The sequence below is a fragment of the Oscarella lobularis genome, chromosome 1, assembly GCF_947507565.1.
Source record: "Oscarella lobularis chromosome 1, ooOscLobu1.1, whole genome shotgun sequence".
Taxonomy (NCBI): domain Eukaryota; kingdom Metazoa; phylum Porifera; class Homoscleromorpha; order Homosclerophorida; family Oscarellidae; genus Oscarella; species Oscarella lobularis.
The window spans coordinates 2,891,528-2,916,066 of record NC_089175.1 but is presented as its reverse complement, the minus strand read 5'-3'; the positions used below and the strand labels follow the sequence as shown (position 1 = coordinate 2,916,066).

At 47.2% G+C, this 24,539-nt stretch overlaps 4 protein-coding genes and 2 long non-coding RNA genes across 30 annotated transcripts; 1 reads left to right on the top strand and 5 right to left on the bottom strand.

Annotated features, from left to right (window-relative positions):
- Nucleotides 1–810: 810 nt before the first annotated feature.
- Nucleotides 811–6,993, bottom strand: LOC136199499 (uncharacterized). 12 transcript variants are annotated; one of them, XR_010673080.1, is made up of 8 exons: nt 5,668–6,993; nt 5,457–5,615; nt 5,312–5,398; nt 5,005–5,248; nt 4,656–4,956; nt 4,507–4,594; nt 4,391–4,439; nt 3,214–3,395 (listed from the first exon to the last, which is right to left on the bottom strand). XR_010673080.1 is itself a non-coding variant. In XM_065989705.1 (7 exons), the coding sequence occupies exons 2-6, from the start codon at nt 3,215–3,217 to the stop codon at nt 1,003–1,005; spliced, it is 1,992 nt and encodes a 663-aa protein (XP_065845777.1). In that variant the 5' UTR covers nt 3,218–3,395; nt 4,391–4,714; the 3' UTR covers nt 811–917; nt 976–1,002. The 12 variants fall into 12 exon arrangements, 6 of the variants coding, with proteins under 6 accessions (XP_065845777.1, XP_065845780.1, XP_065845779.1 ...); XR_010673078.1 differs by having other exon boundaries at nt 4,391–4,425; XM_065989705.1 differs by lacking the exons at nt 5,005–5,248; nt 5,312–5,398; nt 5,457–5,615; nt 5,668–6,993 and adding exons at nt 811–917; nt 976–1,239; nt 1,289–1,532; nt 1,594–1,680; nt 1,742–1,894 and having other exon boundaries at nt 1,947–3,395; nt 4,391–4,714.
- A 3,065-nt stretch (nt 6,994–10,058) lies between these two features.
- On the bottom strand, nt 10,059–24,505 carry LOC136199670 (uncharacterized). Of its 6 annotated transcripts, none has more exons than XM_065989929.1 (14): nt 24,360–24,505; nt 24,224–24,310; nt 24,110–24,149; nt 23,869–24,052; nt 23,543–23,610; nt 23,153–23,452; nt 11,925–12,359; nt 11,799–11,867; nt 11,721–11,747; nt 11,635–11,670; nt 11,330–11,503; nt 11,261–11,278; nt 11,180–11,191; nt 10,059–11,117 (listed from the first exon to the last, which is right to left on the bottom strand). In XM_065989929.1, the coding sequence occupies exons 4-14, from the start codon at nt 23,988–23,990 to the stop codon at nt 10,891–10,893; spliced, it is 1,488 nt and encodes a 495-aa protein (XP_065846001.1). In that variant the 5' UTR covers nt 23,991–24,052; nt 24,110–24,149; nt 24,224–24,310; nt 24,360–24,505; the 3' UTR covers nt 10,059–10,890. The 6 variants fall into 6 exon arrangements, with proteins under 6 accessions (XP_065846001.1, XP_065845999.1, XP_065846000.1 ...); XM_065989927.1 differs by lacking the exons at nt 10,059–11,117; nt 11,180–11,191; nt 11,261–11,278; ... (3 more) ...; nt 11,799–11,867; nt 11,925–12,359 and adding exons at nt 21,424–21,787; nt 21,839–22,078; nt 22,128–22,268; ... (2 more) ...; nt 22,562–22,693; nt 22,759–23,094 and having other exon boundaries at nt 23,819–23,890; nt 23,944–24,052; nt 24,360–24,465; XM_065989928.1 differs by lacking the exons at nt 10,059–11,117; nt 11,180–11,191; nt 11,261–11,278; ... (3 more) ...; nt 11,799–11,867; nt 11,925–12,359 and adding exons at nt 21,424–21,787; nt 21,839–22,072; nt 22,128–22,268; ... (2 more) ...; nt 22,562–22,693; nt 22,759–23,094 and having other exon boundaries at nt 24,360–24,466.
- LOC136189696 (uncharacterized) lies at nt 12,417–13,351 on the bottom strand. Its single transcript, XR_010670428.1, has 3 exons — nt 13,134–13,351; nt 12,788–12,840; nt 12,417–12,737 (listed from the first exon to the last, which is right to left on the bottom strand). It is a non-coding gene; the product is annotated as an uncharacterized lncRNA (long non-coding RNA).
- Nucleotides 14,936–17,035, bottom strand: LOC136199674 (uncharacterized). 2 transcript variants are annotated; one of them, XM_065989936.1, is made up of 11 exons: nt 16,947–17,035; nt 16,723–16,878; nt 16,458–16,528; nt 16,076–16,411; nt 15,874–16,023; nt 15,773–15,817; nt 15,687–15,722; nt 15,387–15,560; nt 15,317–15,334; nt 15,228–15,242; nt 14,936–15,175 (listed from the first exon to the last, which is right to left on the bottom strand). In XM_065989936.1, the coding sequence occupies exons 2-11, from the start codon at nt 16,731–16,733 to the stop codon at nt 14,988–14,990; spliced, it is 1,044 nt and encodes a 347-aa protein (XP_065846008.1). In that variant the 5' UTR covers nt 16,734–16,878; nt 16,947–17,035; the 3' UTR covers nt 14,936–14,987. The 2 variants fall into 2 exon arrangements, with proteins under 2 accessions (XP_065846008.1, XP_065846009.1); XM_065989937.1 differs by having other exon boundaries at nt 15,228–15,239.
- LOC136199672 (uncharacterized) lies at nt 17,059–20,136 on the bottom strand. 4 transcript variants are annotated; one of them, XM_065989932.1, is made up of 12 exons: nt 20,010–20,136; nt 19,599–19,731; nt 19,253–19,317; nt 18,817–19,119; nt 18,428–18,766; nt 18,224–18,367; nt 18,126–18,173; nt 18,029–18,070; nt 17,780–17,950; nt 17,649–17,729; nt 17,425–17,598; nt 17,059–17,365 (listed from the first exon to the last, which is right to left on the bottom strand). In XM_065989932.1, exons 2-12 carry the CDS (start codon nt 19,601–19,603, stop codon nt 17,154–17,156), a joined length of 1,584 nt encoding a protein of 527 aa, XP_065846004.1. In that variant the 5' UTR covers nt 19,604–19,731; nt 20,010–20,136; the 3' UTR covers nt 17,059–17,153. The 4 variants fall into 4 exon arrangements, with proteins under 4 accessions (XP_065846004.1, XP_065846002.1, XP_065846005.1 ...); XM_065989930.1 differs by lacking the exon at nt 20,010–20,136 and adding an exon at nt 19,796–19,909; XM_065989933.1 differs by lacking the exons at nt 19,253–19,317; nt 20,010–20,136 and adding an exon at nt 19,796–19,907.
- Nucleotides 19,407–21,354, top strand: LOC136199675 (uncharacterized). 5 transcript variants are annotated; one of them, XR_010673131.1, is made up of 5 exons: nt 19,407–20,037; nt 20,097–20,260; nt 20,305–20,405; nt 20,459–20,525; nt 20,599–21,354. It is a non-coding gene; the product is annotated as an uncharacterized lncRNA (long non-coding RNA). The 5 variants fall into 5 exon arrangements; XR_010673132.1 differs by having other exon boundaries at nt 20,452–20,525; XR_010673130.1 differs by having other exon boundaries at nt 20,305–20,525; nt 20,599–20,693; nt 20,775–21,354.
- Nucleotides 24,506–24,539: the final 34 nt, after the last annotated feature.

The following is a 24,539-nucleotide window of genomic DNA, read 5'->3' as shown; positions in this document are numbered from 1 at the left end:
CCGCAACTTGGGCCGGCCCGTCTTGCCGAGGACGTTGGGACCGCGGTCTACCTCTTCGTCTGCTTCTACTTCAGAAAAAAGAGAAGAAAATGAATTGGAGCCCATGTAGTGCCATTGGAACGACAATCACCTTCACTGTGGATATCTTCTTATTTCCGGTCACGTCTTGATATCGATATCTACAAAAAGTGCCAAATATTGGCCGAAATTTACCGTTTGAAGTCAATTCGACACCACGAAGTCAAATTAACAATCAATCCCCACTGTTTTGTACGTAAAAATAAAGAAACCAAGAGGCGAGCCAACACGCCAAAAACCGTGAGCTATAGTTCACTGCGCTCAGTTGTGCTCAATTTTGGATTGCTTATCCAACAGTCCTAAACGATGCATTGGCATCGTTCTTGGCACTTTGCGCCGTCAGACGTGCACTAAATAGTGAATTTGCGGAGTTGCGGAGATCGCTACAAATTTGGAGGCGGAGCGAAAAGCATTCAGGGTTTTAGAGCTCTTTCTCGGCCAAGGAACATCGCTTATCAAGCAACGATTGCGTTTGACAAGCGTACGCTTTCTCTAACACGTTGCAAAACTCGGCTCTAAAGTGTTTTCGAAGGATACAGTGTACGACTAAACACCAGTTCACGCGACTCCGCAACGGCGTGAAAGCACAAAGAACGCTTCTTCATGCTTCAAAACTAAGCGAAGAGCGTCGTACCTGCGTTATTCATGCTTGGGGGCGATCGCAAAGGCAGTGTTTCTTGCACTCGCACGTGTTCGACAAACTTACGGTCACGTAGACTACAGTGGCAATACAGCGACCAATACCAGAGATAGCCAATACAGCAAAGTATTGTCTACAAATTTCTTGCACTCTACAAAATTACGGTCACGTAGACGTATCAAACACAGTAAAGTACTGTCTACAAAAGAAAGAAAGAAAGGCGGTAACATCTGTTGCTACTAAATTTCAGAACTTACACACAGTTTGCATGGGTCGTAGCAGCACTATTGATGTGACCCTGAAACTTCACGAACTGAACTGCCACCACCGCGAGAACCATCAATCGTATCACTTCTTGGGGTGGCGTCTGCTGCTTTGAACTCTTCTGTTGTAACGTTCTGAACATAGTATTGGCAGAACCGTTGATAGTCTTGTACTTCTGCTTCGGTACACTCCACGGGAGAAACGCTTTCAGACACGACGGATTTTAAAAAGTACGCTGAGACTTTTTGAAAGTTAAACTACATAAAGAAACTGATCGAGAACTCTACTTACGTCTCTAATTCTTACCTTTCTATTTGGCTTCCTCCCGAGCACTGTCACCAGTGGAAAGACGGACTGCGTGAAAATGCCCGTTTGGATGTGAAGACACAAAAGGGAGGTCGACAACCAAGACAGCAAAGGAATCGTCGGAAGACCATCACAAGGACTGTGGACATAAAATCGGCATCTTTCTTGATCTTGACCGACCCACGAAGACTTGACAACAAGCCTGCCTATGCACCGTTTCTCGTCTGGAAGCACGGCAGCCTCCCTTAGGATAGACAAAATAAGAGAATACTTTTATAAGGTACGAGCAACATAAATAGACATACCCTAATACACTATCTGCCTGTGGAAAAAGTGGCGGTGATGGTGTGGATTCTAAGGAAGGAGCCACAAATAGCGCTTGAAGCAAATTGCTACACCAGGAAAAAACTCTACATAATGATATATACAGTACATATGTACGACTGGACAAACCGAGATGTTTGCAATGTCGGTGGAACTTCTTCATGCTCTGCACGTTGAATATTACCACTCTCGGAAGAATGCGGCGGCGGCGCAGATTCTGACATAGACGAATCAGCGAGCAACGTCAACGGAAAGGTGCGACGTCGATCTTGCGTGCTAGATCTATAAAAAACACATTACAAATATGGGCCTCAGTACTGAACGCACTGTGAACCTAGGCGCGCGTGCTGGAGTGGACGTCGCCCGCGGCGCGGCTAACGCCGGCATCGAAGAAGACATTCCCATGTAATACTTTCGTCCTCCTCTAATAAACGATATGCGAAAGGCGACGTTGGTTTTGGAGGCCCAGTCGGAGGGTATAGCCGGTCGACTCAGACAAAAGCGCTTCACCGGCGCAATATCGAGATAAACGGGAGTCGCTTTTTCTCTCTTATGCGTCAGAACGACAGACAGATCGTCGTCGAGAGAAAAATAGTAGTTGGAGCCTTTCACGCGTCCGACGCTTAGAAGCAGAGGCCGATCCAGTAGAGGAGGCGCCGAGCAGATGCTCTCATCCAAAAATTCCCTACAGGCTCTGTTCATCGCTTCTCGCGCTGCGTAGTTGCGTATGAGAGAACTGATAGGCAAAACGAAGCGCGATATAACGGCTTCGTCTTCCCGTTCAACGGCAAGAATTTCGTTACGCGGTTCGCTTTTCTTCTCTTTCTTCTGTACTAACGATTTGAGTTTTTTCAAAAACGACGGACCGGCGATGACTCGAACTCGACTATGCTTTTGCATCGCTTTGTCGATTTTGTCCTTCGCGAAGGAGAAACCGATTTTGCTGCCGCCGAACAGCGCGGCGCCGGCGCCGACGTTCGCGCCGCCCGACTTCAAATCCTTCGCTTCGTTCGTCGTGACGTCTTCGTAGATCTTCGCTCCCAGTTTCACCGCCGAGACGAAGTGAGTTGCGCCGTAAAGGCACTCCTTCAAAACGACCATGCACGCTTCTTCGATTTCTTTCGGGTCGACTTCGCTGAATTCTCTCTGTCCTAGTTCGTTGTATATCAGCGATTCGACTTCCGTCTTCGTTGGGGATGCGAATGCGTCGGAGGGAATTTGAAGGCGATACTCTCTGCCCACGTACTGGCATCCGACTTCTATTCTGCGTTGTTCTCGATAACGGGTTCTTCCGTAGTTCGCGCCCATGTTCAGGTTAATGGCGCTAGGTGTGCCGCCTGAAAGAGACGATGCCAGACGATCGGTGAACTTCGACTTTGAGTAGGTCTCGTTCACAAAGGACGAGCATCCTACTTCGGAAAAAACTTCGTCAACGACTACGGGCGATCCTCCGGTTTTGTTCGAGGGGCTCAAAAGCGGACGTCGAACCGGGCGAACAACGACGTATAGAAGATTATTTGGATTCGATCCGTTTATTCCGTAGCCGAGTCCAAAAGTTGAAAGATCGTTCGACCGATCCGAATCGTCCGACCGTTCTTCGGCCATCGCTCCGCCTTCCGCAAGTCTGGTCCGTCAGGTCCCGTCAGGTCCGGTCACGTCTTTCACATTTCCTGTCATAGCCTACTGTAGCAATTTTTTCCCATCAAAATTGAAAAAGAGAGACCTGAAAAGAGATAAAGCACTATACCGGTACTCTGTAATCTACGGCACAACCAATAGACCCCTTGCAGTTGGCGTGGGAGTCAACGATAGCTCACGTGCTGGAGTACAACCGGGACTTGTCACACGCATAAAACGGCCCGAAACACTACTTTCCTTCCCAATTACAGAGCTGCCGTGACAAGATCAGAGAGTACTCGTCTATACGAAGAAAAAGGGCAACTCGCGAAAGGCGTCGATCCTTCGCAAAGCCATTACGCGAGTGGGCGGATAACATCGACAAGTGGCCGGCGATTACAGGGACGTATTCGATCATAGCGCCAAGCTCATACACGAGTGAGGTCTTCCTGAATTACCGAAATATCAACTGCTACAAGCGATTTCTTTCGAAATGGGTCGGATCGTTGTTTGACACGTCTGTCGCTGAAAATCGCCTCCGAATCATTGCAGTAAAAGTAGGCTAATTCGTTTTCGTGTCATCTAGGGACTTTGTGAGTACCATTCTGGCGGAAAACTTGCAAAAATACTCCAGAATGAGTCCACGGATACTGCAGCCTGAGGTTCTCAGACATTTTTTTTTCAAGTTTTCCGCCAGAGTAATACTCACAAAACTAGCACAAAGCCCATAGATGACACGAAACGTATTAGCCTACCTTTACTGCAACGATTCGACGGCGATTTTCAGCGACAGGCGTGTCAAACAACGATCCGACGCATTTCGAAAGAAATCGCTGGTAGCACTTGATATTTCGGTAATTCAGGAAGACCTCACTCGTGTATGAGCTTGGCGCTATGATCGAATACGTCCCTGTAATCGCCGGCCACTTGTCGATGTTATCCGCCCACTCGCGTAATGGCTTTGCGAAGGATCGACGCCTTTCGCGAGTTGCCCTTTTTCTTCGTATAGACGAGTACTCTCTGATCTTGTCAGGGCAGCTCTGTAATAGGGAAGGAAAGTAGAGTTTCGGGCTCTTTTATGCGTTTGGCAAGTCCCGGTTGTCCTCCAGTAGGCGTGTCACCGTCTAATTGGTCGCGTGCCTGCAAGGGGTCTATAGACACTGTAACCAGAAGACACTGTAACCAGATCAACACCTCTGAAAATACAGAACTAGAGTAGTTTCAAAGTGCACTAGGCGTAATTCTCTGTCTACAAAACTAGACGAAGAGCGTCGTACCTGCGTTATTCTTAGGGGCGATCAAAGAGGTAGCTCGCACGTGTTCTACAAACTTACGGTCACGTACAGACGTATCCAACACAGTGATCTAAGATCCGTGGTAAAGTACTGTCTACAAAAATCTGTTGCTACTAAATTTCAGAACTTACACGCAGTTTAGGTCGTAGCAGCGCACGTGCTCTACGGTGCTATCTACCGGAAGCAGACAGACTATTGATGTGACCCTGAGACTTCACGAACTGAACTGCCACCACCGCGAGAACCACCAATCGTATCACTTCTTGGGATGGCGTATGCTGCTTTGAACTCTTCTGTTGTAACGTTCTTAAGATAGTATTGGCAGAACCGTTGATAGTCTTGCGCTTCTGCTTCGGTACACTCCATGGGAGAAACGCTTTCAGACACGACGGACGCTTTTAAAAAGTACGCCGAGACTTTTTGAAAGTCAAGCTACATAAAGAAACTATCAAGAACTCTACTTACGTCTCTAACTCTTACCTCTCTATCTGGCTTCTTCCCTAGCATTGTCACCAGTGCAAAGACAGACTCCGTGAAAATGCCCGTTTTGATGTGGAGACACAAAAGGGAGGGGAACAACCAGGACAGCAAAGAGATCGTCGGGAGACCAGAGCAAGGATTGTGGAGATAAAATCGGCATCTTTCTTGATCTTGACCGATCCACGAAGACTTGACAACAAGCCTGCCTATGTACCGTTTCTCGTCTGGAAACACGGCAGTCTCCCTTGGAATAGACAAAAATAAGAGAATACTTTTTATAAGGCACGAGCAACATAAATAGACTTACCCTAATACACTTTCTGCCTGTGGAAAAAGTGGCGGTGATGGCGTGGATTCTGTGGAAGGAGCCACAAACAGCGCTTGAAGCAAATTGCTAAAAAAAACCTACATAATGATATATATATACAGTACATATGAATGACTGGACAAACCGAGATGTTTGCAATGTCGGTGGAACTTCGTCATGCTCTGCTAGTTGAATATTACTACTCTCGGAAGAATGCGGCGGCGGCGGCGGCGGCGGCGGCGCGGATTCTGACATAGACGGATCAGCGTGAAACATCGACTGAAAGGCGCTACGTTCATCTTGCCTATAAAAAACACATCACAAATACGGCCCTCAGTACCGAACGCGCTGTCGACCTAGGCGCGCGTGCTGGAGTGGACGTCGCCCGCGGCGCGGCTAACTCCGGCATCGAAGAGGACATTCCCATGTAATACTTTCGTCCTCCTTTAACAAAAAATATGTGAAAGGCGACGTTGGTTTTGGAGGCCCAGTCGCGGGGTCTAGCCGGTCGACTCAGACAAAAGCGCTTCACCGGCGCAATCTCGAGACAAACGGGAGTCGCCTTTTCTCTCCTATGCGTCAGAACGACGGACAGATCGTCGTCGAGAGACAAATAGTAGTTGGTGTCTTCCACGCATCCGACGGTTAGAAGCAGAGGCCGATCCAGTAGAGGCGGAATCGACCACATGCTCTCCTCCAAAAATCTCCGCCCGACCCTATTCATCGCTTCGCGAGTCGCGTAGTCGCGTATGAGACAGCTGACCGGCAAAACTAAACGCGATATAACGGCTTCGTCTTTGCGATCGACGCAGAGAATTTCGCTATGCGGTTCGTTTTCTTGCCGCGAGTCGTCCTTCTGCTCCGATGATTTGAATTTGAATTTTTTCAAAAACGACGGACCGGCAATGATTCGCATTCGACTATGTTGTTGCATCGCTTTGTTGACTTTATCTTTCGTGAAGGAGAAACCGATTTTGCTGCCGCCGAACAGCGCGGCGCCGACGCCGACGTTCGCGCCGCCCGACTTGGAATCCTTCGCGTCGTCCCTAGTGACGTCTTCGTAGATCTTCGCTCCTAATTTCACCGCCGAGACGAAGTGAGTTGCGCCGTAAAGGCGTTCTTTCAAAACGACCATGCACGCTTCTTCGATTTCTTTCGGGTCGACTTCGCCGAATTCTCGCTGTCCTAGCGCGTTGTAGATCAGCGATTCGACTTCCGTCTTCGTTGGGGATGCGATCGCGTCGGAGGGAATTTGAAAGCGGTACTCTCTGCCCACGTACTGGCATCCGACTTCTGTTCGGCGTTGTTCGCGGTAATTTTTTCGGCCGTAGTTCGCGCCCAGGTTCAGGCTAATGGCGCTAGGCGTGCCGCCTGAAAGGGACGCCTTTAGGCGATCGGTGAACCTCGACATCGAGTAGGTCTTGTTCACAAAGGACGAGTATCCTACTTCTGAGAAAACTTCGTGGACGACTACGGGCGATCCTTTGGTTTGGGTCGAGAGACGTACCGGGCGAACTACGACGGATAGAAGATTGGTTGGATTCAATCCGTTTATTCCGTAGCCGAGTCCCAAAGCTGAAAGATCGTCCGACCGTTCTTCGGTCTTCGCTTCGCCTTCCGCCGTCGCGTCTTCCATGACTTCGCTGTAATACAAGTAAGAGAGGGGGATGAGTAGAGGATGAGTAGGGGGATGCGCGACTCGAGGTCACGTGACGACTTTCATTGAACGCTGTGGCTAGAGTCACGGTAAAGTAACTCACCGTAACTGTAACAGGTAGCGCACGGTAACCGAGGGGAAGAAATCGTTTAGCGCACTATAGAGAATGGACCTAACCTAGAGAGCTTAGAAAGCGTTTTTTTCATGTACCTAACCCAACCCTAACCCTAAACCTTACTGGTATCGGTGGCGGCCCCGCTCCGGGCTTAACCGCCCCAATGAGCATAGGTCGCAGAGGGGGGCTTCGCCCCCCTGGAACCACCATGCTACGGGCGGTTAAGCCACAGTCGCGGGTGATCGTATATCGCCGTTTAGGTACAGAGAAAAAAAAGAAAGAAGAAAAAAAAAGAAAAAAACGATCACGCTTCGGGATTCGAACCCACGACCCGTCACGTGCCCCGTGGTTCATGCATCCCCAGCGCCCTGCTCAGCACCCCCCCCCTGCCCGTTGAGCTACCGCGACCACCTTGCGTAGGAGGTGATATCACATGCTCTTAACTACAAAATTACCGTGACTCCAAGCCGTGAGACTTGAGTCACGGTACCGTGACTCTAGACACAGCGTTCATCGAAGCAAGGGCTCTCACCAGAGTCTATCAGGAAGTCTCTCTAGAGCCCTCGATATCTCTTTGTGCATTTACTGTAGATGTTGCCTTTTTCTTCCATTCAAATTGACATTTTTCAACTATTTCATCTTTCAATTTGTCCTCCACGCCAACCATAATTTTAGACAATTGCATTTCAGGTGAAGGAAACTTACTGACACTGGAGCGACTTCTAATCAATATTAAATAAATAAAATTTACATATCTAGGTATAAATTCACCTTTGTGGCGTTCCTTCCCTCATTGCTCCTCTGCAGAGATGCGATTCGTTTGGCATGGAGCTCATCGATCTCTCGGCTCGAGCCGTTGGCCGGCGGAGGGAGGGGCGGCTGGGCGGCGTAACGTACGTGTAACAAAACTTATCGATCTGTACTGTATATCTTTTTATCGATCTGTAAGTCTGATAATTGCAAGAACAATCGACCATACCAGTAGCTGGCTAGTAGACTATAGAGCAGTCTCTTTAGAGTATTCATTCTGCTCTAGATCTAACCTTCTTTCAATTACGTGTAGCCTGCCACTCACGTTTTGTAGGCCGTCCTTCATGTCTTCTACGTTGCCCTCCACCTCGTCGATCCTGTTGTCCATGTTTGCTAACTCTTTGCGTTCAAAAGGCGACGCATTTGGCCTTGAAATTGTGTCTAAACAATAAATAAATAACAAATAAATAAATACATTTTCGCAGATTAGCGCACAAAATTGACCTCGCTGCCTCTGTGATGTTTCTTCCGTCAGAGTCCTCTTGCAGTTTTTCAGTTTTTCTTTTATTGCTTTCCTGTACCGATAGCAGACCAAGACGGCAACAAGTATGATGAACACAGGTACGAGGACGCCTGCCACAACTCTAGAAACTAAAAAGACGAAGGCGCGTTTACAAATAGACATTGATCAGTAAATCTGGTTGAAGCAGAGCGGGGCGTGAGAGAGCGCAGAAAACCCCACTTTGTTACAAACGTTTATGCATAAGATTCCGCAGGACGCGCCTTTCGCTTCTCGCACGGTACTTACCAGGAGCACCAGAAAAGGCAGAAGAAGGAGACTCCTCAGTGATATAGAATAAAGACTCATAGAGGCATAGACGCAAATTGATGCTTACTTTCTACAGAGAGAGACTTAGGAGTATCGAAATTGAAAACACTGCTGCCGTCTGAATCGTTTACATGGTAAACGCAATCAATCTTTTTACAAAGACTCACCACTGGTAAAAGGAGGCTGAAAAGCCTGAGTCGGTGTAGCTGTGGTGCTTTGAGTAGCCGTAGACGAAGTAGTTGTCTGTGCCGTTGTCTGTGCCGTTGTTGCAGCCTCAGTTGCAGCTTCACTAGTAGCCTGAGTGAGCAAAGCTGTTGCAGCATTATCACCTGCGCAAAAGCAAATTCCATGAATTAACAGTGATGTAAAGGAAGACACTATAACTATATTATTATTTACGTGACGTTGGTGTTGGTGTTGGACTCTTCCAACTGACCACCGTCAAATTGAAAACGGGAACGATGAAAGAAAGACCGCCCACGACGACTCGAACATAAAGACTGCCGCCGTTTGTTGGGACGACGAGGAACGCCGGAAGCGACACGTTGGCGTGTCCGTCGAAAAACATCCACTTCTCCTTTCCAACGGTTTTGTCATTTTGATAGAAGCCCACGGCAATATCGCCTCGAAAATTAGAGCTGATTTGAAATGAAGCTCTGAATAGCATATTTTCTCCCACAGTAATGTTGCCATCGCCGTTTGCAATTACAGTGGGAGGAGAATCTAAATAATCGAGTACGATTGAGAGAGGCATTTTAATTTTAACCCAGATAGCGCGTACCATAAACGCATAAGCGTATCTCTTCACTTGGGGGATACCCGCGCACACGACAAGAGACCGTCGCGTTGTTGTCCTCGCTGTCTGAAGGGTTAACGGTTAGGAAGTAGTCTGTCGTGACGTTGCCGAGTCCTGACACAGCCGCAGTCGAGAAGCGATTGAACGCCACCGTCCCCAATTTGATCGGCTGTCCATTCAGCGTCCACTCGACGCTAGGCCACGACTTTTCATCGTACGCTCGCGGTATTATGCAGGAAATGGTGGCCGGGTTGCCGCTAAGAGTGGGAGACGATTGAATGACGGGGTTCTCGGAAGCGTTCACTGCAAAAAAAGAAGAAAGTCAAAACACAATGTGAGTTAGAAGCGGCCCGCCTTCGCCCGAAGCGCTCACCTTGCGCAACCGATGCTATAGTAACGGCAATAAGAAGTCGTGGCAATCTGGGTTGAGGATAGGTGAGAATGCTAGGCAAGGACCGCGAGAACGGACACGCGAACGGGTATGGCGCACACGTGGACCACGCGATCCCTCCGTCTCATCGCGGTGTACGTGTATACTGGACACACGCGGTCCGCATGAATTTCAAGCGTACGCTACATTTTGCGAAAGGCTTTGCGTATAAAAGTCGTATGCATGACGTCGGAAATAACGTTCAAAAATTGAACTTCGCTACTGTACAGTCAAAAAAGTGTCGTTGCGTTCGCAGGATTATCCCGTGCGAGTATTGCCTAATGTGTTTTGAAGGGCATCGGATGAAGAAACATTTGACAGTGTGCTCACAGTTTCCTGTTGCTTGTTCTCAACGTTGTGGTCAAGTGCTTGCTCGAGATGCACTCACAGTTCATATTTCGGAAGAGTGTCCCAAGATCATTCTGAAATGCGAATTCGCTGATTCCGGATGCAGGTCTGCAGGAACTCGGAAGGAAATGAGCGAGCACATGGAAAAAGACGTGGTTCGCCACGTGTCCATGTCTCATCTCAGAATGCAGCAGCAGCTTGGCGATTTGAAGGAGCAGATGCGGTCAGTCGAATTTACGTGTTGCTGGCGGGTTACGGAGTGGTCCAAGAAAGTCGAGGCCTGTGGAGAGGCGATGAAAAGAAGGCGTTTCTAAGTGAACCGTTTTACATCAGTCAGCCGGGGTACAGAATGATTCTGAAATTACACCCTGTTTCTGGTTCTACTCCTGAGCAGGACTTTTTTGATGCAAACAAAGGGTGATTACGATGACGTGATTGGTCAATTCCGAAGTACTTATATGGTAGTAATTAAAAGACAGATCATCCAACAACCGTCTGGTGCTGACGCCTCCTCTCCTGGCTTGATTTGAGTGTCCGTCATTTTCAGCCTTCTGATATGAGACGTTCTGGCAATTACAGCGCAAGAAAAAAGAATATTATGACGTCTTAATTAATTGATTTCTACACCCTGCATAGATTTTCAATGCAGTCTCTCTAGACCAAAGTACCGCGCTTAGCCAGATTGCCTTCATTTCCTCCTTGTTTTGGCTGCTCTGATATTTTCTGTCCATCAATTTTTTCCGCTAATGCGATCTCTGTCTCTTCTACCTTCATTTTCATTTCGGACTCGGTTGATTGCATCATTCTTTCAATGTGATTGTAGTCGATACCTACCACCATTTTTTCAGTGCGATTGTAGCCAATGCGATTGTAAATAGGACCTAGTAAACAGCAATCAATTAAAAATATTTGCTTTACAGGAAACAGAATTCTACTGAATTACCGTTCTCATTCTCTGCTTGGCAAATAGGAGAGAAAGAAGAAAAAGCGTAATTGTTGTACTACTAGTTTAAGTTACTCTTACCTGGCGTAGATAATGGATCTACAAATATAAATAATAAATAAATTCTTCAGAAAAGTGAGCAAAACTTACTCTGTACAGTTCCTTCTGTCACAGTCGAGCTACTAGCATTGCGCTTTTTGATTCTCACTTTTTCTTGTAACGCCTCTATGCACGGCTTGCAAGGCTTGCATGGCTTACAACAGATTAAAAGAAATAATCCGATGACAAACGCTGGTATTAAGATGCATGGAAGAATCACAGAAACTAAAGTAGGAGAATAAGCATTCATTAGTAAGACAACAATGCAGGGTGTTAATGTGCCTCCTTTTCCCCGCTTTAATTAATTATTAACGCTTTTTCCTCCGAATCTACGCACGCGGTAAACTGTGACTCACCAGGAACATCAGAAGCGAGAAATGGCTCGGTGACGCCTAGGCAACTTAGATTATAGAAAAGAAGCACAGACACACGTGAAGCCTACTTTCTGAAGAACTTGCCACAGTCCCATCTAAACGTCATCACAATAAAGAAAAAGTGTTTGAATGTGTGAAAGTGTCACCATCAGTATTTGTAGCCATAGAATTCAAAGTAGTCGCCTGAGTGGACGATGCCCATGTAGTAGCATCATCTGTTATTTTAATCAAAGCTCATGCAGGAATTAAGAAGAAGACATTTTAGAACTTACGCGACGTCGGAGGGACTGTCGGAGAGGCCGTCAAAGGGACCGCCGGAGGGACCGCCGGAGGGACCGTCGTAGAAAAAGCCGTCGGACGGACCGTCGGTGGGATCGTCGTAGGTGAAGCCGAGAGCTTTGCTAAACTCCTCTGACGAACCACCGTCAAATTAAAAACCGGTACGATGAAATAAAGACCGCTGACGACGATTCGAACATTCAGAATTCCCCCGTTCGCTGGGACAATTCTGAATCCTGGCAGCGACACGTTGACCCTTCCATCAATATACAGTATCTCTTCCTTTCCAACGATCTGTGTGTTTTGATAGTAGGCAACAGCAATTGTGCCTTGAAAATCGAAGTTAATTCGAAATGAATGTCTGAATAGCTTGTCCTCTTCCACTGTAACGTTGCCGTCACCGTTAGCAACGACAGTAGGAATAGAATCTAAAGAGTAAGTTCGGCTCCAGAAAGACATTTCACTAAGAACGCGCGTACCATAAATGTACAAGCGTGCCTCTTTGCTCGGACGATACCCGCGCACCCGACAAGCGACCGTCGCGTTATTATCCTCCCTTTCCGCAGGACTAATAGTCAAGTGGTAGCGCGTCAAGTTGCCTGGCCCCGAGACGGAAGTAGACGAGAGGCGATCGTGTGCCGCCGTCCCCAATTCGATCGTCTGTCCATTCCACGTCCACACGACGCCAGGCCGCGAATTCTCATCGTAGGCTCGCGGTATGACACACGAAACCGTGATTGAGCTGCCGCTAAGCGCGGGAGACGATTGAATGATGGCAGTCCGATCGTTGTCGTTGGCGGTATTCACTGCAAAGGAAATAAGATACGAGCGGACCGCCCTCGCCCGAAGCGCTCACCTTGCCCAATCGAGAAAATACCGATAATAACGGCAAAAAGAAGTTGTCGCAATCTGGGTTGAGGATAGATCAGTATCAGTATGCTAGCTAAGCAAGGAACGCGAGAGCGGACACGCGAACGGGGGTGGCGCACACGCGGACCACGCGATCCCTCGGAGGCTCCGTGCTCGATCGTCGCGCGGTTTGCATGACTTTCAAGTGTCTACGCTACATTTTGTGTAGAAGTTCACGAAGACGACGCGTATAAAAGTCGCATGCGAACTTCGCTACTGTACAGTCAAAGGTACTTGTAGAGTGTGAGGAGGGCGCGCGCGTTTCAGCATGTAGTCAGTTACTAGCTGTCTACCTCATTTTTCATACAACCCGAAGCACGGCGATTGAAGAGATCCTGAGTGTCCGAGTCGCACTCCCGTACTGTGAGAAGCTCGTGCGGCGAACGCAGCGCGGTCGATTTTTTGCCTACTCGCGCCACGCCCCTGAGGCCCGTCAGGAATTTGTTCCCATGGGAAGGGGGGATCCCCACTGATTTTGCATCCTTTGGGTCAACGAGTTTGGAGACTTTCCAGCGTTCGGCGATGCTGCGGTGCACAAAGTGTGCGCCCATAATAAACCGCGTTCCGACGATGAGGCTGCCTGTGCGAAGAGCTTTTTCGACGTTGCAGATTGGTTTAGCGCGCGCCTTACAGGACGGGAGTCAGGCCCTGGGCCCAGGGAGGCCCAGGTCAGGGCCGGGAGTCAGGGGAGTCAGGGGCGTACGTCACATGGCGTCCAACTCTGGCTATGATGCACAGTTTGTTGATTTGCCAGACCATCTGACCTGTCCCATATGCTGTACGGGACTGAAAGCACCGCAGCTGACTCACTGTGGCCATCGATTCTGCAAGCCGTGCTTGGAAGTCGTTCGTCGAAAGGATCGATCTCTAGCATGCCCCGTCTGTCGCGAAGAGTTGACTTCCAACCAAGTCTACCCGGATAATGCATGCAAACGCGACGTACTTAATCTTCAGCGACCAGCTTGAAGCGGGATGCACGTGGATAGGAGATTTGAGGCAACTCCAAAATCCCTACATGCGACTTCGTTCTTCTTCAATGTCCATTAGGCTGCAAAGAGAAAATTGCACGTCGAAAAATCAATGACCACGTGGCAAATCGTTGCGTTCGCAGGATTATCCCGTGCGAGTATTGCCTAATGTGTTTTGAAGGGCATCAGATGAAGAAACATTTGACAGTGTGCCCACAGTTTCCTGTTGCTTGTTCTCAACGTTGTGGGTCAAGTGCTTGCTCGAGATGCACTCACAGTTCATATTTCGGAAGAGTGTCCCAAGATCATTCTGAAATGTGAATTCTCTGATTCCGGATGTAGGTTTGCAGGGACTCGGAAGGAAATGAGCGAGCATATGGAAAAAGACGTGGTTCGCCACGTGTCCATGTCTCATCTCAGAATGCAGGAGCAGCTCGGCGATTTGAAGGAGCAGATGCGGTCAGTCGAATTTACGTGTTGCTTGCGGGTTACGGAGTGGTCCAAGAAAGTCGAGGCCTGTGGAGGCAATGAAAAGAAGGCGTTTCTAAGTGAGCCATTTTACATCAGTCAGCCGGGGTACAGAATGATTCTGAAATTACACCCTGTTTCTGGTTCTACTCCTGAGTGTGCAGGACTTTTTTTTGATGCGAACAAAGGGTGATTATGATGATGTAATCGGTCAATTCCGAAGTACTTATTCACTGAGTTTCGTTGATCAACGAATAGGCGGTCAAGACAGAACGCACACTGTCACCAAGAAAGACCTTGAAACAAATTTTCCATTGTCTTTCACCGGAAAAGATGATGATGGAGTAGGAAAATTGAAATTGATACGCACTATGAACTTGATAGAGACTCCTTCATTGTAGACGATTGTCTTTTGGTAAAATTGATAGTCTACAGATGGTAGTAATTAAGAGAGATCATCCAACAACCGTCTGGTGCTGACGCCTCCTTACCTGGCTTGATTTGAGTGTCCGTCATTTTCAGCCTTCTGCTTGAAATCTACGCGGAACAACCAATACATAATACTATGAGGCGTTTTTAGCAATTACAGCGCAAGAAAAAAGAAAGTTACAGCACAAGAAAAAGAATATGACGTCTTAATTAATTAATTAATTAATTAATTAATTAATTAATTAACATCTACACCCTGCATAGATTTTCAATGCAGTCTCTCTAGAGCCAAGTACCGCACTCAGCCAGATTGCCTTCATTTCCTCCTTGTTCTGGCTGCTCTGATATTTTCTGTCCATCAATTTTTTCCGCTAATGTGATCTCTGTCTCTTCTACCTTCATTATTACTTGGGACCCGGCTGATTGCACTATTTTTTCAATGCGATTGTAGTCAATGCGATTGTCAATACCTAGTAAACAGAAAATATTTGCTTTACAGGAAAAGGAATTCTACTGAATTACCATTCTCATTTCCTGCTTGAAAAATAGGAGAAAGAAGAAAAAGCGCGAAATAAGGCGATTATTGTACTACTAATTCAAGTTACTCTTACCTGACGTAGATGATGGATCTACAAATAAAAATAAATAAATAAATTCTTCAGGAAAGTAAGCAAAACTTACACTGTACAGTTCTTTCTGTCACAGTCGAACTACTAGCATTGCGCTGTTTGATTCTCACGTTTTCTTTTAACGTATCTATGCAAGGCTTGCAAGGCTTGCACGGCTTATAACAGATTAAAAGAAATAATCCGATGACAAACGCTGGTATTAAGATGCATGGAAGAATCACTGAAACTAAAGCAGGAGAATAAGCATCCATTAGTAAGACAACAACGCAGGGTGTTAATGTGCCTCCGTTTTCCCTGGCTTTTATTAACGCGTTTTCCTCCGAATCTACGCACGCGGTAAACTGTGACTCACCAGGAACATCAGAAGCGAGAAATGGCTCGGTGACGCCTAGGCAACTTAGATTATAGAAAAGAAGCACAGACACACCTGAAGCCTACTTTCTGAAGATGGAGCCCGCGGAGATGCTTTAGAAGCAGTGTTATCTAAACCCCATTAATCAAAGACGAGAAATCAAGCATTCTGCATGGAAAAGACTCACCACTGCTGGTCAAAGAGGGCTGGGGAGTCTGAGTTGAGGAAATAGAAGTCAACTGATCAGTGAAAGCTCGAGTTCCACCACCGGCACTACTTGCAGCCATAGCAGTCGACGCAGTTGCTTGTGGCGTGAACGATGCCATTGCATTAGCATCTAAGCGAAGTCCAGGAATTAGCGATTTAGAAGAAGATGCAATAAGACTTACGCGACTTTGAAGGTGAAATCGGAGATTTTCCCGACTTTTGATTGACGACGGTCAAATTAAAAACGAGTACAATGAAACGAAGACCGTCCACAACGACTCGAACGAAAAGAGTGCCGGTGTTCATTGGGAAGACGCGGAACGCCGGAAGCGACACGTTAGCACTTCCATTCAAAAAAATCCTCTTCTTCGTTCCGCCGATTCGTCGTCCGTTTTGATAGTAGCTGATGCGGGCCGGTCCACGAAAGTCATAAGTGATTTGAAACGACGATGTGAACAATGTGTTCTCTTCCACAATAACGTTGCCGTCACCGTTTGCAACAACAGTCGGAGAGGAATCTAAACAATTGAGTTTGTCAAGAGCTACAAAGCCCAAAGCGCTTACCTTGAGTGACGGCGGCTATTGCGATGATAAAAAAAAGAAACTGCAGGAATAGTTTGTAATCAATTCGAAGACTAGGAAACGAAACGTGAGTGTAAGCACGCGGGCTGGAGTGCGTTACATAGAGACTCAGAGCTAGTTCACCGCTCAGAGCGATCGAGTAGACCACACATTCACGAACTGGAAGACAACAACGCTCTCACCGACAACGCATCAAAAACATGTGGTACATAACACAGTTTCTCTCGATCGTCGTGATCGAAACTACCTCATATTCATTTGAAGTGGTTCGAAGTGGGTCTGACGTTGCTTGAGTGAATGGGCGTATGGGCGTGCTTGGGCGTATTTCGTAACTTAGCGTAGGGGTCGCTAAGGTTGTTCCCAAGCGCTGACGCGCGGCTCCGTAATCTGACATCATACAGTACTAAGTAAAGAAGGAAATGATCTCCAGCGTTCATGCTTGAGAAAGACTGTTAGCAGTTGAGATATTACCCAATTTTTCGACGTCGAATCGGCCGTCGAATCTCTATGTACGGCTCTGAAACTGTTTGTTCTGTTGCGTCTTGTGTGCATGCGCCCAAGTCACGTGACAACCAATTCATAATTTCGTATACACGGTCGGATTACATAGAATTGTGAACATTAAATTTTCTATTAGCGTCTCACAAACAGACACCGTACAGTATCTACAGTAACCAACTATACAGCAGTCTCTCTCGTCGTCCCAGTATGACCCAAGTGATGCTCCAACTTTTCCCCCAATCTGTCCTCCATTTCTTCCATCATGTCCTGCACGCCGTCTATCCTTTTGTCTATCTTCGTCATGATTTTGGATTCCGATGACTGAATCATTTCATCAATGCAGGGAAAACCACAGCCGCTAGCAGATTGTTGAAAATCCCTTTCAGCACCTATTAGAACAGTCTTCTAGTCCAGTCCTTCACAGATAAGCGATATTCTCATGACTTACCAGCATCATCTTCAGAGATTGATGATTGATCAAAATAACGAGACGATGACACGCCTGGCGTATTCATTTTCCCATGCGTAGCTGTTCCTTGAGTGCGATCGCGCGTGAGCGAAATGCGGCCGTCAGTTTGCCCAGTACGCCGGCTTAGCTGCCCAGGCAGCGGAAGTTCAGCTCCTTGTCCAGCAACAGATAAGCAATTTTCTTATGTCTTGTGCATAACTTACCACCATCATCAGTAGAAATCGATTGATGACGAGAACCGACTGCATTACTTGTACCTGAATCGGCAGGACTTGACACAATGCCTGCATGAATAAAAACATCCCAAATGAAAACCATTAAAAAGCAAATTTACCTGGCTCCCTCTGTTGCCCACCGTTGCGCTTCTCGTTTTTCAGTGCTTCTCTTATGCGACGCCAGCACGACTTGACTCGACTTGATTTGCGACAACAAGCCAGCAGAAACACAACAAGAAGTAGCCCAATTATCCCAAAGACGACTCCAAAAATCACAGACAAATTCGCGTCTACAAATGGAAATGCTATTGTTAAAATCTATTGCGGTTACTACAACGCTCCCCTCCACGCACAATGCTGTAGCTTACCAGGTGCCGGATCAGAGTCAGCAGAAGAAAGCTCAGTGCCATCTAAGCAAATCAGAATAAAAGACGACAAGACAAATAGACGCAACGTTAGGCTCACTTTCTGAAGACGTTGTCCACGGAGATGCTGTATAAGAAACAGTCCTATCTAAACGTTACCACAATGAAGACAAGCAAGCATTTAGGAAAAGAGCTCACTGGTCAAAGGTTTGGTAGTGTGAGTTGACGAAATATCTGAAGTTGAATTTGTAGAAATTTGAGTTCCCGCAGTAGTAGAACTCGACGCCTGTGCCGTAGTTGCGATCTCAGTCGGAGTGGAAGACGTCATTGTAATAGCATCATCTGTTTCAAAGCAAAGACCCCGCGGAATTATTTAGAAGAAGATTACGCCATAAAACTTACAGGATGTTGGGGGTGGTAAAGTCGAGGACTTGGGTAAACTCTTCTGATTCACCACCGTCAAATTGAACACGGCCTCGATAAAAGGCCGACCGCCCACGACGACTCGAACATAAAGGATGCCGCTGTTTGTTGGGACGACGGGGAACCCCGGCAGCGACACGTTGGCGTGTCCATCAAAAAACATCCACGCCTCCGTTCCGACAATTCGTCCGTTTTGATAGAAGCCAATGTGAATCATGCCTTGAAAGTTGAAAGCGACTTGAAACGAAGATGTGAATAACGTGTTCTTTTCCACAGTAACGTTGCCGTCGCCGTTAGAAACAACAGTCGGAGAAGAATCTAAATTAGAATTTATCGAGAGACATTTTCATCTAAGATATTGCGCGTACCATAAATGTACAAGCGTATCTCTTTACTCGGAGGGTGACCTTGCACCTTACACGACACGTTCGCGTTGTTGTCACCGCTGTTGGAAGGATCCATAGTTAAAAAGTAAAGCGTTGTGACGTTGCCTAGCCCTGACACGGCCGTAGACGAGAAGCGATCAAATGCCGAAAAGTCAATCCGTTGCCCATTCAGAGTCCACTCGACGCTAGGCCGCGACTTTTCATCGTACGCTTGCGCTAGTATGCACGAAACGGTGATCGAATATCCGCTCAGAGCGGGAGACGATTGAATTATAACGTTTCCATCTAGATGTAAAAAGGCAAACGGAAGTCAAAACACGATCGATGAAGCGAGCGCGCCGCGGCGGGCCGCCGGCCGGCCCCCGCGCGTGCGGTTGACCCCCGCGCGTGCGGTTGACCCCCGGTATGGTACCAGTACCTTGCGCCCCTTGCGTTACGGCGGCAAATATAAGAATAAAAAGAAGCTTGATATAGATGAGAAGTCTAGAAAAGAAACGTAAGCGTACGTGCATACGCAGGCACGCGGGCAGATGGGTGGCGGCACGCGCGAACGCGCGAACGCTCGTCGGGCCGGGTCTGATCGAGTGTACGCAAAAGAACTTTTTGACACGCGAGCAAGGCGCACGGTCATGAAGGCGACGCGTCAAAAAGAAGCGTGTACACTGTACGTCGTACGCGCGCACGTACGCATGGGAAACGTACGGCAAAAACCTCGCCTTCGTCGGTATACGTGTGAGTTTCCTCAGCCTATCGCTCTAAGTTACCTCATATTTGGCAGCCTGTTTTGGCACCCGAAGTGGCGGATGAACAGGATGCGGCAGAAATGACGTACGTCGGGGTCCTTGATCGTTGAGGCCGATGCGTGATCGGTATGCGTGGGGGAGAAAGGCACCGTTCCTAAAACAGATTTAGTGCGAATGAAAATTGGGAGCGCTCTGTGCGCTGAAAAAAAGTCCCTCACCGCTGCGCGCTGCCAATCAGCTTCCGTTTGTTGGTGTTCTTCTGAGAAGAGAACACCAAAAACGGAAGCTGATTGGCAGCGGTGAGTCATTCTCCTTTCCCTACGGTAGCGCGCGTTATAATGGCGACCAAAAACGCGGAATACACTTTGTGCAGCGTTTGTCGGCTCAATTATAATGCAGGTCGTATAGCAAAACGCACACGTCAAAGCTTGCCTCTCTAATAACGAGATTCACGTCGAAAGTGAGTCGTCTTCGAATAAATCTTGATCGAACTGGCTTGCTTTGCTTCTTCATGTGCAGGTAAAAGATGCCCGACGCGCATTAAAGCGTCCTGACGTCGACATCGGCTCGTACGAGGCAACGGCGAACGTATGGTGTTACTGCTGTCAATTGGAGGTAAACAAACACGTGACAAACGGGGATATAACGATTAAATACGGAGGAATTATTGAACACATGGCAAGGTAGAAGACGAATTGAACTAGCAGTTTAGTTTTACATTACCTAGTGATGATCACCACAAAAAATACTCGTCATTGGTTCTGGGAAAAACGGTTGTGATGTCAAACTCCAACCTCAATATTTAATTCACCAATTAGAATACGACAAGTAGAACAAGTAGTGGTTCGGAATAAATGTCATTTTACTTTTGGAGGTGTCAGATACAAAGAAGCGTTAGAGTCTGCAGTAGATGAAAAAGAGAGCATTCTTGCAGCCAAAAGAAATGAGGTATACAAGCCTAGGCACTGACTTACACGCATACCTGGGTACTGTACCATTATGTAATGAATTTTCTATGTAGGAGGCAATTACTATCAAGCAACAGGAGATGCAGCGCTCGTTTCTGTTATCTCAGGTACTGCGGAGAGTCAGCCGTAGATAAAAAGAAACAAGGCTGTATCCAACTCATTTCCTAACTGATATTGATACTAAAACTGTGTTGGTCTTCCTGATCGAAATTCTACTGCCACAAAACAGGAAAACTACGAATGAAGCTAAAGCTGTCGCTATGCCACTGCAGTCCGCAGCAGCATCTCAGAATGCAGGAGCAGCTTAGCGATTTGAAGGAGCAGACACGGTCAGTCGAATTTACTTATTGCTGGCAGGTTAAGGAGTGGTCAAAGAAAGTCGACACCTGCAAAAGTAATGAGAAGAAAGCATTTCTAAGTGAACCGTTTTACATTAGTCAACCAGGGTACAGAATGAAATTGAAATTACGCCCAGTTTCTGGTTCTACTCCCGAGTGTGCAGGAGTTTTTTTGATACGAACAGAGGGTGATTATGATGACGTAATTGGTCCATTCCGAAATACCTATTCGCTGAGTTTCATTGATCAAAGGAAAGGCGGTCAAGATAAAACGCACACGGTTACCAAGAAAGAGCTTGAAACAAAATTCCCGTTGTCTTTCACGGGAAAAGATGGATTGGGAAAATTGAAATTGATACGGCACGATGAACTCAGTAGAGACTCCTTTGTTGTAGACGATTGCCTTTTTGGTAAAATTGATAGTCTACAGATGGTAGCTACTGGACTCTGCATCAGTGAGTACTTTGCCAACTTTTGTGTTTCACGTACCCCTCAGTGCGAGCATCCAACCTCTTCCACAATCTGTCCTCCATCTCGTCGTCCATTCTTGTCACGTTCATCCATAAATGCCAGGTTACAATAGCCGCACATCTCTACATCTCTATGCAAACAAACAAATAAGCAAAAAGTAAGCATTAAACCATTCTAGCCGTTTGTAGAGTTCATTTCCCCCTGATACGCTGCCATATTCTCCCCGTCTTCGGTTGCTTTTTCTTCTTGGTCAACAAGTCTCTCAATGAGTTTATTTCGTCTTTCAGTTCCTCCGCCCTCATTTCCCCATCACCCTTTATTTCATGAGTAGCTGATTTCAGCATTCCTTCCATACGATTCCAGGTAAGCGAATTGGTGCCGTCAGTTTGCCCAGTACGCACCAACTGCTCAGACAACGGAAGGCTTTTGGCACCTTGTACAACAACGGTTAGAACACTTTATAGCCGCTGTTCTCAGGACTTACCACCATCATCCTTAGAAATTGATTGGTCAAGAGAACGAGCTGGAGATGATGACATGCCTGGCGTCATCATTTCCCTATGCGTAGCTAATTCAAGGCGATCGCGCAGGGGAGAATCGCTGCTATCGGTTTGCCCAGCACGCCGTAGCTGAAGTTCGGCTCCTTGTCCAGCAACAACATATGCATCACCATCATCGATAGAAATCGATTGATCAAGAGAACCGGCTCCAGTACTATCTGAAGCTGTGTTTGCACAATGAAAACATCCCAGATTAGAAAAAGTAAAATTCACCTGGCTGCCTCTGTCGTAAACCGCTGCGCTTCTTGCTTCTCAGTGCTTCTCTTATGCGACGCCAGACCAGAAACACGCCAACAAGTAAAAGCACCGTTATTGTAGCCATCACAACTGTAACAATCAAAAACGAATTTGTGCCTGCAAATCAAATTGATTTAGTAATAGTCAACCAGTGGAGGGCTAGCAGCATTTTATTGCTACGCCATGCGGTTTCAACGATGCTGTAGCTTACCAGGTGCTGCATTAAAGACGACGGAAGAAAGCTCGGTGCCATCTAAACGAATTAGACTAAAAAGACAACAAGACAAATAGACGCAACGCTAGGCTTACTTTCTGAAGACGCAGTCCACGGAAGTGCTTTAGGAGAAGGAACAGTCCCATCTAAACGTTACCACAATGAAGACAAGCAAGCATTTAGGAAAAGAGCTCACCGCTGGTCAAAGGTTTGGTGGTGTGAGTTGACGAAATATGTGAAGTTGAATTTGCAGAAATTTGAGTTCCAGCAATAGTAGTTGCCATCTCAGTCGGAGTGGCAGTTACTGTGGACGGCACCGTTGTATCATCTGTTTCAAAGCAAAGACCCCGCAGAAATAGCCATTTAGAAGAAGGTGATGCCAATAAAACTTACAGGATGTTGGAGGTGAAGTCGAGGACTTGGGTAAACTCTTCTGATTCACCACAGTCAAATTGAACACGCGCACGATAAAAGGTAGACCGCCCACGACGATTCGAACATAAAGGATGCCGCTGTTTGTTGGGACGACGGGGAACGCTGGCAGCGACACGTTGACGCTTCCATCAATATACAGTATCTCTTCCTTTCCAACGATCTGTGTGTTTTGGTAGTAGGCGACAGCAATTGTGCCTTGAAAATTGAAGTTAATTCGAAAGGAATGTCTGAATAGCGTATCCTCTTCCACTGTAACGTTGCCGGCACCGTTAGCAACGACAGTAGGAATAGAATCTAAAATAGTAAGTTCGGCTCTAGAAAGACATTTTCTTTACAGTAAGAACGCGCGTACCATAAATAACCAAACGCGTCTCTTCGCTTGGAGGGTAGCCTTGCAACTGACAAGAGACCGTCGCGTTATTGTCGCCGCGGTCCGAAGGATCTATGGTCAAGTGGTAAAGTGTAGTGCTGCCTGCTGACACCACACTAGACGAGAATCGATCGTATTTTGTAGCCCAAAAGTCGATCGCGAGCCCATTCATAATCCACGTGACGCTAGGTGGCGAATTTTCGCCGTTTGCTTGTCCTTTTATGCACGAGACGGTGATCGGGTAGCCGCTCAGAGTGGGAGACGATTGAATTGCGACTTTGCCTGTAAAAGAAGGAAGTCCAGTCAAAACAGGATCGAGACGGAGCGGCCAGGAGCCCCCGCATGCGGTTTGTCCCTCGGGTCGCGCTGTACCTTGCGTAACGGCGGCACATGTAATGATAAAAAGAAGCTGCAGCGGCAGTACTAGAGAGATTGGAAGCCTAGAAAAAAAAAACGTGAGCGCCTGCATGCACGCGGGCAGACGGGTGACGACACGCGCGAGCGCTATCGAGTGTACGCGCTGTTTGTGACGCGCGAGCGCGAGAGGCACGGTCACGAAGACAACGACGGGTCAAAAAAAGATGCGTACGTGCGTGTACGCACGCCACGCGGGATCAAAACAAAAAAATTTCGCCTTCATTGGTATACATGATTCGTGTGAATTTCCTTAGCTTATCTGTCCATGAGAGCGCCTTTACCAGCATGTTTTCACACTCCGAACTAGGTGTGAGTGACGCAGTGACGCCAGAGAGAATTCAATCGCATGCCCGTACAGTCGTGTGGGGGTCTGAGTCCCCAACGGCCCCAACGCACCACGCATAGTAATGCTAATTTTCGCTTCCGCTCATACAGAAAAAGGTGCAAAAATCGAGAGACGATCTACTGAAATTAGGTAAAAATTAATATAGGAAAGATGGAGGAGCAGGCCATAGGTCATACTGAAAAACGGCTGAGGTTGATCTTTGCAGTAGCATGGCTCCTAAAACGAAAAACATGTTCAGAATGCAATAGGTTCGTACGAGAAAGACTCAAAAGTGTGTCTTGTGTACATACAAGTAAGTTTCTAACTGCTGCGGCCTCCTTTCCCGTCGCGCTTCAACTGTCAGCTGCAAATGCTGTGTTTACTGGTTGATGGTCCTGCTATTGGGCTTCCGATAAATCAAATTAGCTACATAAATAATTAGATAACCTTTGGGCCAACGAGTTTGGGGACTTTCCAGCGTTGAAAGATTTTTCGGCGATGCTTCGGTGCACAACTCAAAGTGTTCGCCTACAGTAAACCGCACTCCAACAATGAGGCTACTTGTCAGTGTGCAAAGAGCTTTTCGACAGTTTGGCCATAGGGTTTGGCCCTTGTGTTAGCGCGCGC